Source organism: Chionomys nivalis, chromosome 23 (assembly GCF_950005125.1).
Source record: "Chionomys nivalis chromosome 23, mChiNiv1.1, whole genome shotgun sequence".
Classification (NCBI taxonomy): domain Eukaryota; kingdom Metazoa; phylum Chordata; class Mammalia; order Rodentia; family Cricetidae; genus Chionomys; species Chionomys nivalis.
Genome location: NC_080108.1, coordinates 45,459,711 through 45,473,419, shown reverse-complemented (window position 1 = coordinate 45,473,419; position 13,709 = coordinate 45,459,711). Strand labels below are relative to the sequence as shown.

Here is a 13,709-nt window from a genome sequence, read left to right as displayed (position 1 = left end):
GGGAATGGAGAGATTAATCAGAGGTTAAGAGCACAGGCTGCTCTTCCAGAGAACCAGGGTCAATTCCCAATACCCATATGGTAGCTCACAACCATCTGTAACTCCAGTTCCAGGGAATCCAGTGTTCTCTTCTAGCCTGTGCTAACCGTATGCATGTAAGTAGCATACAGACACACACATACAACCGCGTGCATGTAAATGGCACATGGACACACATACAACCTCATATATGTATGTGGCACACAGACACACACACACAACCACATGCATGTAAGTGGCACACAGACAAACACATATAACCTCATGTATGTAAGTGGCATACAAACACACAACCACATACATGTAAGTGGCACACAAACATACAACTGCATGAATGTAAGTGGCACAAACACATACGTGACACACCGATACAGACACATAACCACATGTATGTAAGTAGCACACAGACACACATACAAACACATGCATGTAAGCGGCACACACACAAACTGCATGCATGTGGAGTCAGGATCTGCCTATATAAGCAAGGCTTGCTTCAGACTCGAGTTCCTCCTACCTCAGTTTCCTCTGATGCTGAGTTAAAGGCATGCAGTGAAATACTTGGCAGGCTGGGGCTCGTGACCCAAGCTAGCCGTTGCCTAGGGCCTCAGCCAAGCTGTGGGCCAAGAGCTATGGTTCCTTCCAAAGGGGCTGCTCCAGAAGTCACACAGCAATAGCATCTGTGTTCCAAAGGTTGTTTTACCACACAGCAAAGTGCACTGCAACAAGTCTGAGGACACAAAGTGGTCCGGGAACTTTCTCTAAGTCTTTTTGGTATAGCTATCATAGAATTTACTAGATCTGAGGATGCAGTAGAGACCCTACTTTCTTTCTCTTTTCTTTTACCTCCTTTATTTGTATTATTGTTGGTGGTGAGATAGGGCCTTGATATTATTTCAGGCTGACTTGAAACTTGCTATGTAGTCCAGATTTGTCCTCTGCTTCCTAAATGTTGGAATTTCAGGTGTGTGCTACCAGGCAAGCTTCATTGTGTTTATCTGTTTGGGTTTAGTTCTGGGGATTGAACTCAGAGTCTCATACTAGCTAGGAACAGCCATGCCCCAGCCCTTCACTGGGGGATTCTAGGCAGGGCTCCACCACTGAGCCACACCCCTGCCCCTCACTGGGGGATTCTAGGCAGGGCTCCACCACTGAGCCACAGTCTTGCCCTTCACTGGAGGAATCTAGGCAGGGCTCTACCACTGAGCCACACACAGCCCTTCACTGAACAAGTCATGCTAGACCAGCACTACATCACCCGGCCACACCCCAGCCCTTTCTGAGTGTTTCACTAAAATGTCTCATCCTGACCTTGAACTCACTGTAGCACAGGCAGGCTTTGAATTTTGAACTTGGAGCAGGATGTTCTCTTGTCTCAGACTCTTGAGTGCTGGGTGGAGTGGCAGCCCCCATGGAAAAGCACACAACTGAAGCTGGCATCCACATATGACAGGAAGCACGCACCGTTTGTCTTTCTGGGTTACCTCACCCAGGATGACTGTTTCTAGCTACGTTCATTTTCCTACGAATTTCATAATTCCATTTTTCTAAGCTGCTGAACTGTCTTCCAATCATCCAGTGTGTAAATGTGTTTTCATTATCCACTTACCTAAATGGGATTATGAATATCCCACCTCTCCTCTTAGTGCTCAAGGATCCATCAGAAGAGGGGGTGCAAAGACTGGGAGAGTCAGAAGTGGTGGATGACTCCACGGACACACATCTTCCAGACACAGCAGGACTGACTCACTACAAACTCACAAGAGACTGTGAGCAGCAGCACAGAGCCTGTCCAGGCTCGAGTCAGACAAAATCCCAGCGTGGACAACAGGAAATGCACGCAGAGTCTCAGCCCTAGTCAACAAGCTACTCAAAACTGGGAACTCCGTGGAGAGGGAATTCGTTCTTCAGTGTCCAACACTGGCTAGTAGATCAACTGCATCCCGGGCAGGCCCTGTGGTCAAGCACAGTCAGTCCACGCAAATGGACTCCATGCTTTATTCATTTTACTTTATTTTATGAGAGAAAAAGAATATGAAGATGGGGGTGTAGGGAGGCTGGAAAAGATCTGGAAGGAATTATGGGACAGGAAAAGATATGATCAAAATATATTAAATTCGCCGGGCGGTGATGGCGCACGCCTTTAATCCCAGCACTCGGGAGGCAGAGGCAGGCGGATCTCTGTGAGTTCGAGTCCAGCCTGGTCTAGAAGAGCTAGTTCCAGGACAGGAACCAAAAGCTTCGGAGAAACCCTGTCTCAAAAATCCAATATATATATATATATATATATATATATATATATATATATATATATACATATACATATATTCTCAAAGAATAAATTAAAACATTATTATCATTATTTGGTTTTGTTTTTTGTTTTTTTTTTTGTTTGTTTGTTTTTTTTTTTTTTTGAGGCAGGGTCTCTCTACTGTCCTGGCTGTCCTAGAACTCCCTTTGTAGACCAGAATGACTTTGAACTCACAGAGACCTGCCTGCCTCTGCCTCCCAAGTGCTGGGATTAAAGACATGTGCCACCATGCCCAACAAAACATTACTTTTTTCAAACAGTTTTCTGACTTAGCACTTAAGAGCTGTATGTGATACACACAGTGTGCTTGGTACATTCAGACCGTGCCTCCCACCGGCACTGTGAGCACTATACTAGGTCTTGGGGGTTCAGAGCTGAGCAGAGGCCTGAAGCCTTACAAGGGGTGATAAGGAAAGTTTTCTGAAGGACTAAGCAGTCTGACCAGCCTTGACCCGAGTCCAGCCTCTTCTCCTGGCTGTGCAACCTCCCACAGGAAATTTGGCCTCTCTGTATCCTCATCTCTTGGCCTGTGAAGTGAAGACCAAACATCCTGCTCAGAGGACATTTAGAAGAAATCGGCCTGATGATAGTGCACAGATAGAATTTAGCACAGTTCCCGACTGAGCTTAAGTTGTCATTATTACTGTGGTTATTAATGAGGTGAGACCTGAAGGACCAGTTACGAGGCGGCCAGACTGGAGAGGGAAAGAGCATTCCAGGTAGAGAACAGACTGCTGCAAAGGCTGGGAGGTGAGATGGCATCAGAAAAGCACCGTGTTCAGGGGGTAAGGATGGAGGGCAGGGAAGTTGGTGAATCCTGTGGGTGTCTGCGGAGGAGGCAGGGATGTGACATGAAGGGAAGGTTCAGCTGGCCAGAGTGGGGTCTTAGCCAGAGGAGGAGTTTGCAGAAAGTAGGTGGGGGATGCAGGTGAAGAAGATAAGGTCTGAGCAGTAGATACCAAGAGGAGAAAATTGGGAGTGAGATCCAGGTAGCATCGGAGATTGCTGACAGTGCCAGAGAGGAAGAGAGTAGGAAGGTTCCCCAGGCTTTGCATAGGTGATGGAGCCATCCCGAAAGCATTGGTCAGACGGGAGATGCGAGTTTAGCAGGTGGTGGCCAATGGAAACTGAGTTCTAGGTCTCAGAGGAGAGGGCCTCAATAGAGACATCAGCAGGAGACTTGGTTCTAGGGACATCAGGGAGTCACAGAAGGATCTGCAGAAGGGGCCAGGGTCAGAGAAGAAGCTGCGGGTAAAACACAGTGGCAATCAGGGCTGGGAAGCAAGAAACCTAAGCCAGGCAGGGAGTTCACAGGAGGGGCTCTGATTTCTCAGACACTCCTGGAGGAAGCCTTCCTGCACAGTGCCCACAGTTCCTGCTGGGAGTCCACCTTCCCCTGGGGGTGAGGAGTGGAGGATCAGCCTCGGCCTCTCCATACATCCTCTGATGAAGACAAGAAGGGTGGAGTGGGTCACTTAGCCACTAAATCACGCCAAGGGACCCTGGCCCCTCCCACAGGTCTGTCCTCCTTCCCCACCCAGGAAGCTAAGCCACCAGTCCTGCTGGACTTGTCAGACGTAGGACGATGCAAGCTGTGGATCACAGTGTAGTGTCCTGTCCACAGTGCGACCATCATCATGGGCCTCTCGTCAGCTCTGATGCTCTCCCTTCTCCTGGGTAAGTCCCCAGCCACCCTCCTCCCCAGCAGCTTGCTCCCTGGCAATCTCTTTCAATGCTGTCCCCTCCCTCCTCTCTGCAGCCTTCAGAGCAGGGCCCCTTGCCCTCCAGCCAGCTTCTCGTCCTGGGCGACCCTCTGCCTCCTCCTCAGACTCAGTGGGCTCTTCTCAGGGCTCTGTTTCAAAAGTCTCCAGCCAGCCCCCCAGCAACCACTTTGCAGATCAGCCTCCAGGTTCAGAAGCCTCTGGTAGAATCCCTGATTCCAACTGGTTTCCTCAAGGGCTGAATTCAAGCCATGCTTCTGGGTCATTCTGGACAACTGTGTCTTCTGGGGGACAATATCTGAACCCTGATGTCACCGTCTCTAAAATCCCTACTTCACAAATGGGTTTTGATGGTTTCCATTCTCATGATTCTGCTAAAGACCCTGGGCCTTTCTTCTCTGTTCAAGTCCCAGACACCAAAGTACCCAGCAAGGCCCCAGGTTCAAAGCTATCCCTGGATCAGCACAATCTTGAACTTTCCGTCCAGAACCCGGAATTCAAAAATTCTTCGGAGAGTCGCCAGGCTGCAAGCTTCCCCCAGCAGATGGGGGGACCCCTAGCTGTGCTAGTGGGAACCACCATCAAGCTCCCCCTGACTCCGGTCCCCAGCCCCAGGCCCCCTGCTCCTCTGGTGGTCTGGCGCAAGGGCTCCAAGGTATTAGCAGCTGGGGGCCTGGGGTCACAGGCTCCATTGATCAGTTTGGATCCCATGCATCAAGCCCGCTTGAGATTTGATCAGATTCGAGGGGGTGTGGAACTCACCTCTGCACAACTGGATGATGCAGGGGTGTACACAGTTGAGGTTATCAGGGGAGGCGTCTCCCAACAGATTCGGGAGTTCACAGTAGGTGTGTATGGTAAGTTGACTCTGTGTGCAGAACACAAGCTGTAGTCTGCTCGCCTCACAGACATCTGGGCAAATCTGTGCTGGGTGAATATGCTTGCTTCCTAGAGGAAAGAGCCTGGGAGTGGGGATAGGAGCCAAGGCAGGGACCAGACCCCCATCTCATCTGAGGGAGGAGGCCTGAGGTCTGGACACTTGGGTCTAAGGGAGCAGGCCTGGAGTGTGAATCGCTGGGACTGAGGGAATAAGATTGGGGTCTGGACCTCTGAATCTGAAGGAGGGCTGGAGTCTGGACTCCTGGGACTAATGGAATAGGATTGGGGTTTGCACACCTAAGTCTGAGGCCTACATATCTAGGGAGGAGGGAGGAAGCCTGGGCTCTGTATCTCTGGATCTGAGGAAGAAAGACTGAGAGTTCAGATTCCTGACTTGGGGCACAGGGGGGCAGTTCTGGTGTATGGACTCTCCGACTCACCAGAACCTGTTCTGGATCTCCAGAGCCCTTACCCCAGTTGTCGGTACAGCCCAGGGCTCCAGAGACAGAGGAAGGCGCAGCCGAGCTGAGTCTGCGCTGCATAGGGTGGACTCCAGCTAGTGGGGAGCTAAGCTGGAGCAGAGATGGACGTGTCCTGGAGACCCCAGACCCTGAAGGCGCAGAGCCACCTCACATCCGCACGGAAAGGGACCAGCTGCTCATCTCACATCCCCTACGCAGCGACCACGCCCGGTACACCTGTCGCGTGCGCAGCCCCTTTGGCCACACTGAGGCTGCAGCTGACGTCAGTGTCTTCTGTGAGTAGGGGAATGTCTCCAGTGAGGATTCGAGTCTTGAGTCCCAGGGGAGAGGTGGGCCCAATGTCTGTGGCTCCTTTACAGTCCTATCCTCCCCACCTTGTCTCGCTCCCCCACCTCCACCTAAGACGGCCCGGATGCCCCGATCATCAGGGTCACCTCGAACCGCGACGCCGTTCCTGAGCTGTATGTTACTGCGGGCAGCAATGTCACCTTGCACTGCTCGGCCCCCTCGCGTCCGTCTGCAGACATTGCATGGAGTCTGGCGGACCCCACAGAAGCCGCAGTGCCTGCGGGTCCTCGCCTCCTGCTGCCGTCCGTGGGGCCAGGCCACTCCGGCGCTTACGCCTGCATCGCTGCGAATCCCCGCACCGGCCGCCGCAGGCGTTCGGTGCTCAATCTCACTGTGGCGGGTAAGAGCTATGGGTTCATCCAGCAGGAGCAGGGAAAGCGGAAGCACGTGGAGGTGTGGGTAACAGGGGAGTGAGGAGACAGCAAAGGGAAGGGGACTGTGCCCTTCAGGGAGGGAAGACCCAACAAGAAGAAGCTATAGTTACAGGTGGGCACGACTGCCAGAGAAGAAGCCCAGCTAGCAGAGAGGAATGGGGAAATAGCTGCTGAGGGCGTGGCCTCCAGGAAGGTGGGGCGCTACCAAGCAGTTTCTGAGAAAACCTCAAGTAAGCATGGCCACCAGAGAAAAAGTAAAGTTATTCAGGAAGGTACAGGGACTTTTGTGAGTGAGGTGGGATCACCAGCGGAAGAGAGACATCATCAGGGTGGAGCAGAAACGTAATGGTGGGGCGGGACAAAGGGAGAGTCCAGGCGGGAGGAGGAGGGACAATTTAGGTGGGCGTGGAATGTAGGAGGAGGAAGATCTGAGAGTAGAACACCCACCAATTGCTAATGGGCGGGACAGGCAAAGTGCATAAGAACACCCGTGCTTAGGGCGGGGTCCATGGGTTTGCAGATTGCAGGGGTGAGGATGCCAAGGAGAAGGGGAAGAGCCTGCAGGAGGAGAGGGTGGGCGGTCCTGGGAAAGAAGGATTTTCAATCGAGTGAGCTGCGAAGTTAAATGATGGAGCTAGATTTGAAAGAGAAGGGACTAGCCACTTAAACTGGTAAGTAGGATCAGGGAGGGCTGAAGTTACCTACAAAGGCAGAGGGAGGTGGGTCATAAAGGGTCCAATGCGCGTGGGAGGATGGAACTATCTAGGAAAAGAAGCGGAGAGGAACCTGGAGGCGTGGGGCATCCTGCACAGAGGCTGGATGGTCTCTTCTCCGTGGCAGATCTGCCCCCCGAGTCCCCACAGTGCTCAGTGGAAGGGGGTCCCGCGGACCGAAGCCTCCGCTTTCGCTGCTCCTGGCCCGGCGGGGTCCCTGCCGCCTCTCTGCAGTTCCAGGGTCTCCCAGAAGGCGTCCGCGCTGGGCCGGTGCCATCTGAGCTCCTGGTAGCTGTACCCGCCCGCCCGGAACTCAGCGGCGTTGCAGTCACCTGTCTGGCCCGCCACCTGGTGGCGACCCGCACCTGCACAATCATCCCGGGTGAGAGGAGCTGAGCTCTTTAAGGGAAGTGGGTGACTTTTTCTTAGGTCCTTTTGGGTTTAAGGAAAGGGCCAGCGAGAACTTTACTTATTTTACGTAAACCAAACTTCACTTTCTTTGGGAGTTGGGTCTCTCCTTTCATCATGTAAGGTTCAGGGATAGAACTCAGGTCGTCAGGCTTGGTGGCAGTTGCCTTTATCTGCTAAGCCATCTCCTGAAACCTCAAACTTCATTTTTCTTTGAACCTATAGGAGAAACAAAGTTTTACCCTGCGCTTCAAGGCAGGAAGCCAATAGGAACAGGGTGTTCCATCCAGAACCCCTGGGCTCAGAAAAAGGGCTGTCATCTTCCCAGGTACCTAGAGAGAGAAAAAAGTAACGGATAGCTAACAATGAGTTTCCCAGCTTAGGGTCCTAAGGTATGTGTTCAACAAACGTGTGCTGAAGAATGGAGAATGAACGGGTGGGTGGGTGAGATGACACAATGGGGAAAGGCACCTGCCACCAAGCCTGGGAGTGAAAGGCTAGAACAAGTCCCAGCGATTGTCCTCTGATACCTGCATACTTTCCATGGTGGGCACACATACTATAAATAAATGTAAAAGAAAACCTGTCAAAAATGAATGAATGAACAAGTGAACACAGAATGTGACCTCATCTGGTACAGAGCAGGAGGAGCCATTTGCCACCTTTTACTCTAACAAAGGGCACAGAACTTGGTTGTTCACATCCCACAAGGTCTTGTTTCTTTTAACTGGGCTTCTTCCACCAACAGAAGCCCCCCAGGAAGTGCTGCTCCAGCCAGTAGTAGAGGAGACACAGCCAGGGGATGTGCTGGTAGCACTGGAGGTCACTGGCTGTCCCCCACCCTCAAGAGCATCCTGGGCTCGGGAAGGACGGCCCCTGGCTCCAGGAGGTGGGGGTCGATTGCAGCTTAGCCAGGACGGCCGAAAGCTCCTCATCAGAAACTTCAGCCTGGATTGGGACCTGGGGAACTACTCTGTGCTATGCAGCGGTGCACTGGGCGCTGGAGGCAACCAGATCACCCTTGCTGGTGAGCTCCGGCCAAACCAAGACACCAGAAACCAGCCCTCCTCCCTCTTCCCAGATTCAGGGGTTCAGATCGTAGCGCCCGCCTCCCCCCCTTTTCAGATCCAGCCCTCCTCACTGTCTCCTGCCAGACCGCAGCATCTAGCATGTTTTCTTCCTAGGGCCCTTCATTTCCTCATGGAGGCTGCAGAGAGCCCAAGACGCGGTGGTGCTCACCTGGGATGTGGAGCGAGGCTGCCTCCTCACTGGCTTTCACATCCAGGCGTGGACAGACGGCTCTGACCTGGATCGACTCACCATGAGTAGGGAATGGGTTTCCCTGCTCATTCTGGGCCCCCAGGAGCGGTCAGCCATAGTTCCACTCCCTCCTCGGAATCCTGGGACCTGGGCCTTTCGCATCCTGCCTATCTTGGGGTCTCTGCCAGGGACCCCATCCCAAAGCCGAGTCTATCAAGCAGGTAAGTTGGGCTGTGGTACCTTCTCCTACCTTCCTCTTAGCACCTAAGCAGTCTTTCTTAGGTTTTTCCATCAGACCCTCCTCTTCTGTTAGTGTTGTGGAGGCGCCTCTAACAATGTCCCACTACCTGGTTGACTTGGAAAAAACAAGCACCTATTTCAAATTTTATTCATTTGATTATTAGTTTATTTATGTACATGTGTCATGATGTGTATATATGGAGTTCAGAGAAGAACTTGAGTGAGTTGGTTCTGTCCCAGGGGTTGAACTCAGATTTCATGGATCTTCCTGAGAAGAATGAGTTGGGGGCTCAGACAAACTTAAGTACATCCTTGGGGCCTGCTTCCTCATCTCCCTTTGGTGTGTGTCTTCCAGATTCTTCCCTGAGTCCAGGGGCCATTGCAGGCATTGTCCTTGGCTCTCTGTTGGGCTTGGCACTGCTGGCTGGCCTTCTCCTCCTGTGTATCTGCTGCCTGAGGCATTTTCCAGGTGAGGGGGGTAGGACCTGGGACAATTGGGACCAACTGGGAGCTTCCCTAGGCAAAAGCTGAGCCATGGCCTAGACATGGCAATCAGTGCATTAAATAACAGTCCCATCTCCCTAACAGCCTCTGGGACCGGCTTCCCTTCCTACTGACCAGGTGGCATGGTGGAGCAATCAATCATGTGTTTCCTGACATCTTCTTATAGGAAGAACCTCTGTGAAAAAGCCGCACCCCCTGACCTTGGCTCCTGTGCTTACCCCGCCAGGAAAAAAGATGCCGACTTTGACCCCCGTTCAGACACCACGGCCATTGCCCATCAAAAGCCAGCTGCAGAGCCCTCGCCCAGTCAAGGCCCAACAAGTGAGTGTGGGTATCGTTTCCTTCTGCCACGGGGGTCAAGTAGCTGCCTGAAAGAAGAGGGTATTCTAATGCCATTTTCTAATGTCTTCCTCCTAGTTTTTATTCACGACTTAGAAAGGGCCCTAGTTAGGGTTGCAGTTGCTGTGATGAAACACCATGATCAAAGCAACGTGGACAGGAAAGGGTTTGTTGGGCTCACACTTTCACAGGAAGTCAGTCAGGACAGGAAGTCAAGCAAGGCAGGAACCTGGCGGCCATAGAGAGATGCTGCTCACTGGCTTGCTCAACCTGCTTTCTTATAGAACCCAGGACCACCAGCCCAGGGGTGGCCCCACCCACAGTGGACTGGGCCTTCCCAAGTTAATCACGAATTGGGAATCTGCCCCATAGGTTTGCCCGCAGCCCTAGTTTATGGAGGCATTTTCTCAGTTGAAGTTCCCATCTCTCAACCAACTATAGGCTGTGTCGAGTTGACATAAAACTAGTCAGCACACAAAGGTTGACAAAGCTGATTTCATTTATGATTGCTTGATTGATTGGCAACATGGCCTTGCTCTATATCACAGCTATATGACCAGGAATCCTCCTGCCTCTACCGCTTATGTTCAGTGACATCACACCTGTTTACGTAGATCTAGGATGAGACCTGGGACCTATATATTCTCAGCAACACTCTACCAACTAAGCTACAGCCTCAGCCTCTCTGTTTTGTTTTGTTTTGTTTTGAATACTGGTAATTAGACTGCCTGCCCAGCTCTTATGTATATGAAGAGAATATAAATTACAGTTTATCTTCCAAAGAGAGTGAGATGAGACTTCTTTTTCTCATAAAAATTACTCCAGACTTCTACTTTTAAACTCTGAGGTAGATGGAATGTCCGTGTTTCCCTGTAAGAGTTGAGCTGTTGAGTGCCTTAGCTCTCCCACAGATAGCCGAGCAGTGTTTTTATTGGCGCACAGAGGATCCACACCTGTAATCATAGCAATTGGGAGGTTGAGCAGGAGGATTGTTGCAAATTCAAGGTCATCCTGGGTGATATAGCAGGACCCTGTCTCAGACAGAAAAGAAAAACAACAACAAAATGCACACAAAATAAATAAGAAAGAAAGAAAGGAAGGAAGAAAGGAAGAAAGGAAGGAAGGAAGGAAGGGGGATGAGGAGGCGAAGGAAAAGGAACTCAGCTAGGTTCCTTAAGATTTATTTTTTATTTTATGTATGTCTGTGCATCACAAGCAGGCAATGCTCACAGAGGCCAGAGAGGGCATCAGATCCCCCAGAACTGGAGTTATAGACAGTTGTGAGCTGCCACATAGATGATAGGAATTAAACTCAGGTCCTTTGCAAAAGTAGCACGTGTCCTTAACCACCGAGCCATCTCTCCAGCCCCTCACTAGTTTCTGAAAGGCTCCGGCTCCAGCTGGAAGGTTAGGTGGGTATGTCATTTTGTATGCAGGGTACCCCCTAAAGTCACCTCCTGCCCTGCCTCTCTTCCAGGTCATCAGCCCCAGTTCAGCTTTCTGTCCAGGTGGCAGCCCGTGGACTGTTCGGGCAGTCACCCAGGTATGACAAAAGCTGCTGGCCCACTCTCCACGAAGCATTTTGGGGTGCAGCTTCCTCTTTGGCCCAGCAACATGGGGCCTACTATGATTGAGGATTGGACCCTAGGGTGGACATCCTATCTCCCTCTTGTCTCAGAAGACTCAACTTGTACGTCTGCATCTGAGAATATCAATGTGGCTCTAGGGATAGGAGAGCCACCTACAGATGGACCTATGTGGTTGGCACAAACTCAGAACCTTTAACATGTAGGGCTTGCTCTTTAGACCCAAGCAGAAGGGGAGCCTGGCTACAGCTTCTGCAAAGGTCTGCTACCTTCTCCGGCCTCATCCAGGTCACCCCCTTCAGCTTCCAGAGACTCCCGTCATTCAACATAGGAGATCTCCCACATACCCTATTCCCCACTTCCTCCCCCATCTCTTGACTTCCTTTGTGCTTTGTTTTATTTGACTCAGTCTCATGTAGCCCAGGCTGGCTTCAGACTTGTTAGATAGCCCAGGCTGGCCCTGAACTCCTGACTCTTCTGTCCCAGTCTCCCAAGTGCTGGAATTGCAGGCATGGGCCACTTCACATATCTTCCTTTCTGTTTGTTTTTTGTTTTGTTTTGTTTGTGTGTGTGTGTGTGTGTGTGTGTGTTTGAGCAAGGCTCTCTCCTAACACAGACCTGACTGGCCTCACACTTTCCCAGTCTTCCTGCTTCAACTTCCTGGGTGTTGAAACGACAGCTATACACTGTCGTGGCTTCTCTCTATCCGCTCTTTCCTAATTTTTCTATGACTGCACATAGTGTTTTGACATCATTAAGTCTCTGCTATCTAACCTTTGAGGTCTGTGGTTTGGCTTCTGTCAACCCCTGTGACTTCTCCTCCCAAGACTCCTCCATAGGCCTTCTGCCGACCATCTTTCCCCCTCTCCAGCCCTTTGCCTCTAGAGTGTGAGTGAAGTCCCATCGTCCCCAGCTTCCCTCTGGTCCTGTAAGTGTACAACAACGAGTGTCTCTGAACTGAGAGCTCGGTGAGGCACACACCACACTATTCTCCCAGCAGAAACAGTGCCCGGCACCAGCAGGCACTCAGTAAACATGTGTGGACTGACGAGATGGTCCAGCGCCTGTGAAGGGCTGCCGCCGCCGCTGCTGGCCTTGGCCAGACATGCTTCCTTTCTCAACAAGAATTCTCATGGGAAACCCAGACTGAGCAGTGAGGATCTTATGGCTACAAGTAGCAATGCATGCAGTCCGGCAGCCCAGTCCAGGGCGACACAAACACTTGGGAGCTTGAGATAGGAAGATCACATGCTCGAGGCCAGTCAGTGTTTCATAGGGAGACCTTGTCTCAGAACACCAAGGACTTGGGATATGGCTCAGTAGCAGAGCGGCTGCCTAGAATCCCCCAGCGAGGAGGTGGGAATGTGATTCAGGGGTAGAGCTTCTGTCTAGATCCCAGTGAGGACTGAATATGGGCTTCAATCCTGAATACTATATTACAAAAGAGGAGAAAAATCAAGATTTTCTGCCCATTTTTCACTGCCAACAGAAAGCCTGATACGTTAGCTTATACAAACATGGGCTTTATTGCTTGTGTGTGGGAGAGTGTGCTCAGGAAGGTTTTAGTCCAGCTGCTCTACCTCTTCCTCACTGCTACCCCTACAAACCTCCTGTCCACATAACAAAGCCACACTGCATGCTCAGGCCCTTCCTGGAGACAGTGCACCTTCTCCTTACTGAGCATCACTGGGTCATGTGCCCATTGAGCCAAACATGAATGGGCTCAGAGCAGCTTAGGTCAGTTGGCATTTACCTAACAGGCAGAGGCCGGAATGGTGCTGTTGATTTTCTACCAAATGACCACACCTCCTTTGCCATCCACTTGCCCAAATCCTCAGTGACATTGGTTTCCACAGGCAGGGACTTTGGAAAAAGGCGTTTATTGGTGTGGTGGTCTCAACACTCCCCATGAATTGGAACACACGGCTCCCAGGGCCCCCCTCCCACCTCCCCTAGTTGCCCTCCCCCTCCCCACCCCATCCCAGGCCCTGGGAATGGAAGACAATGTAGGATGGGGCCCACGCCCCCGTCTGAGGTACAGTCACTGCCCCTTGCCTCCTTGCCCCTCTCTGCCCTCGTCTTCACCAGGCTCTGAGTGGTATGGTTTGGGGTGTGTGGTTACTGAAGTTAGGGCTGGTGGCATGGTGCCTCTGCCTGGGTTCAGGATGCCCGAGTCTCCTCTCTCCTCAAGTCTGTGAGGCCTGGTGGATCAGGGCAGGGTGTTCCCACACACAGAGCCTGGAAGCTTCCTCTGTGGATAATAGTGGCCTACTCTGAGGGAATTACTGCTAGTCACAAACTCTGGGGCAGCTGAAGCCAGGAGCTATTGCTGGTCAATCGCTGGTGTGTGTGTGTGCGTGCGTGCATGTGTGCGTGCATGTGTGTGTGTGTGTATATGTGTGTGTGTGTGTGTGTGTGTGTGTGTGTGTGTGTGTCACAGCAGCCTTTGGAGGTACTAGGGGTTGAGAGGCAAGGAAGCAGGCGGCCAGGGAGCCCATGCTTGTG

The 13,709-nt window shown here is 51.7% G+C and overlaps 1 protein-coding gene across 2 annotated transcripts; it reads left to right on the top strand.

Moving 5' to 3' along the window:
- The first annotated feature begins 3,899 nt into the window (after positions 1 to 3,899).
- Vsig10l (V-set and immunoglobulin domain containing 10 like) lies at positions 3,900 to 11,731 on the top strand. Of its 2 annotated transcripts, none has more exons than XM_057756253.1 (10): positions 3,900 to 4,027; positions 4,110 to 4,928; positions 5,414 to 5,707; positions 5,836 to 6,120; positions 6,995 to 7,249; positions 8,024 to 8,302; positions 8,460 to 8,756; positions 9,131 to 9,244; positions 9,506 to 9,600; positions 11,096 to 11,731. In XM_057756253.1, the coding sequence occupies exons 1-10, from the start codon at positions 3,988 to 3,990 to the stop codon at positions 11,165 to 11,167; spliced, it is 2,550 nt and encodes an 849-aa protein (XP_057612236.1). In that variant the 5' UTR covers positions 3,900 to 3,987; the 3' UTR covers positions 11,168 to 11,731. The 2 variants fall into 2 exon arrangements, with proteins under 2 accessions (XP_057612236.1, XP_057612235.1); XM_057756252.1 differs by having other exon boundaries at positions 9,446 to 9,600.
- The last annotated feature ends 1,978 nt before the right edge of the window (positions 11,732 to 13,709 follow it).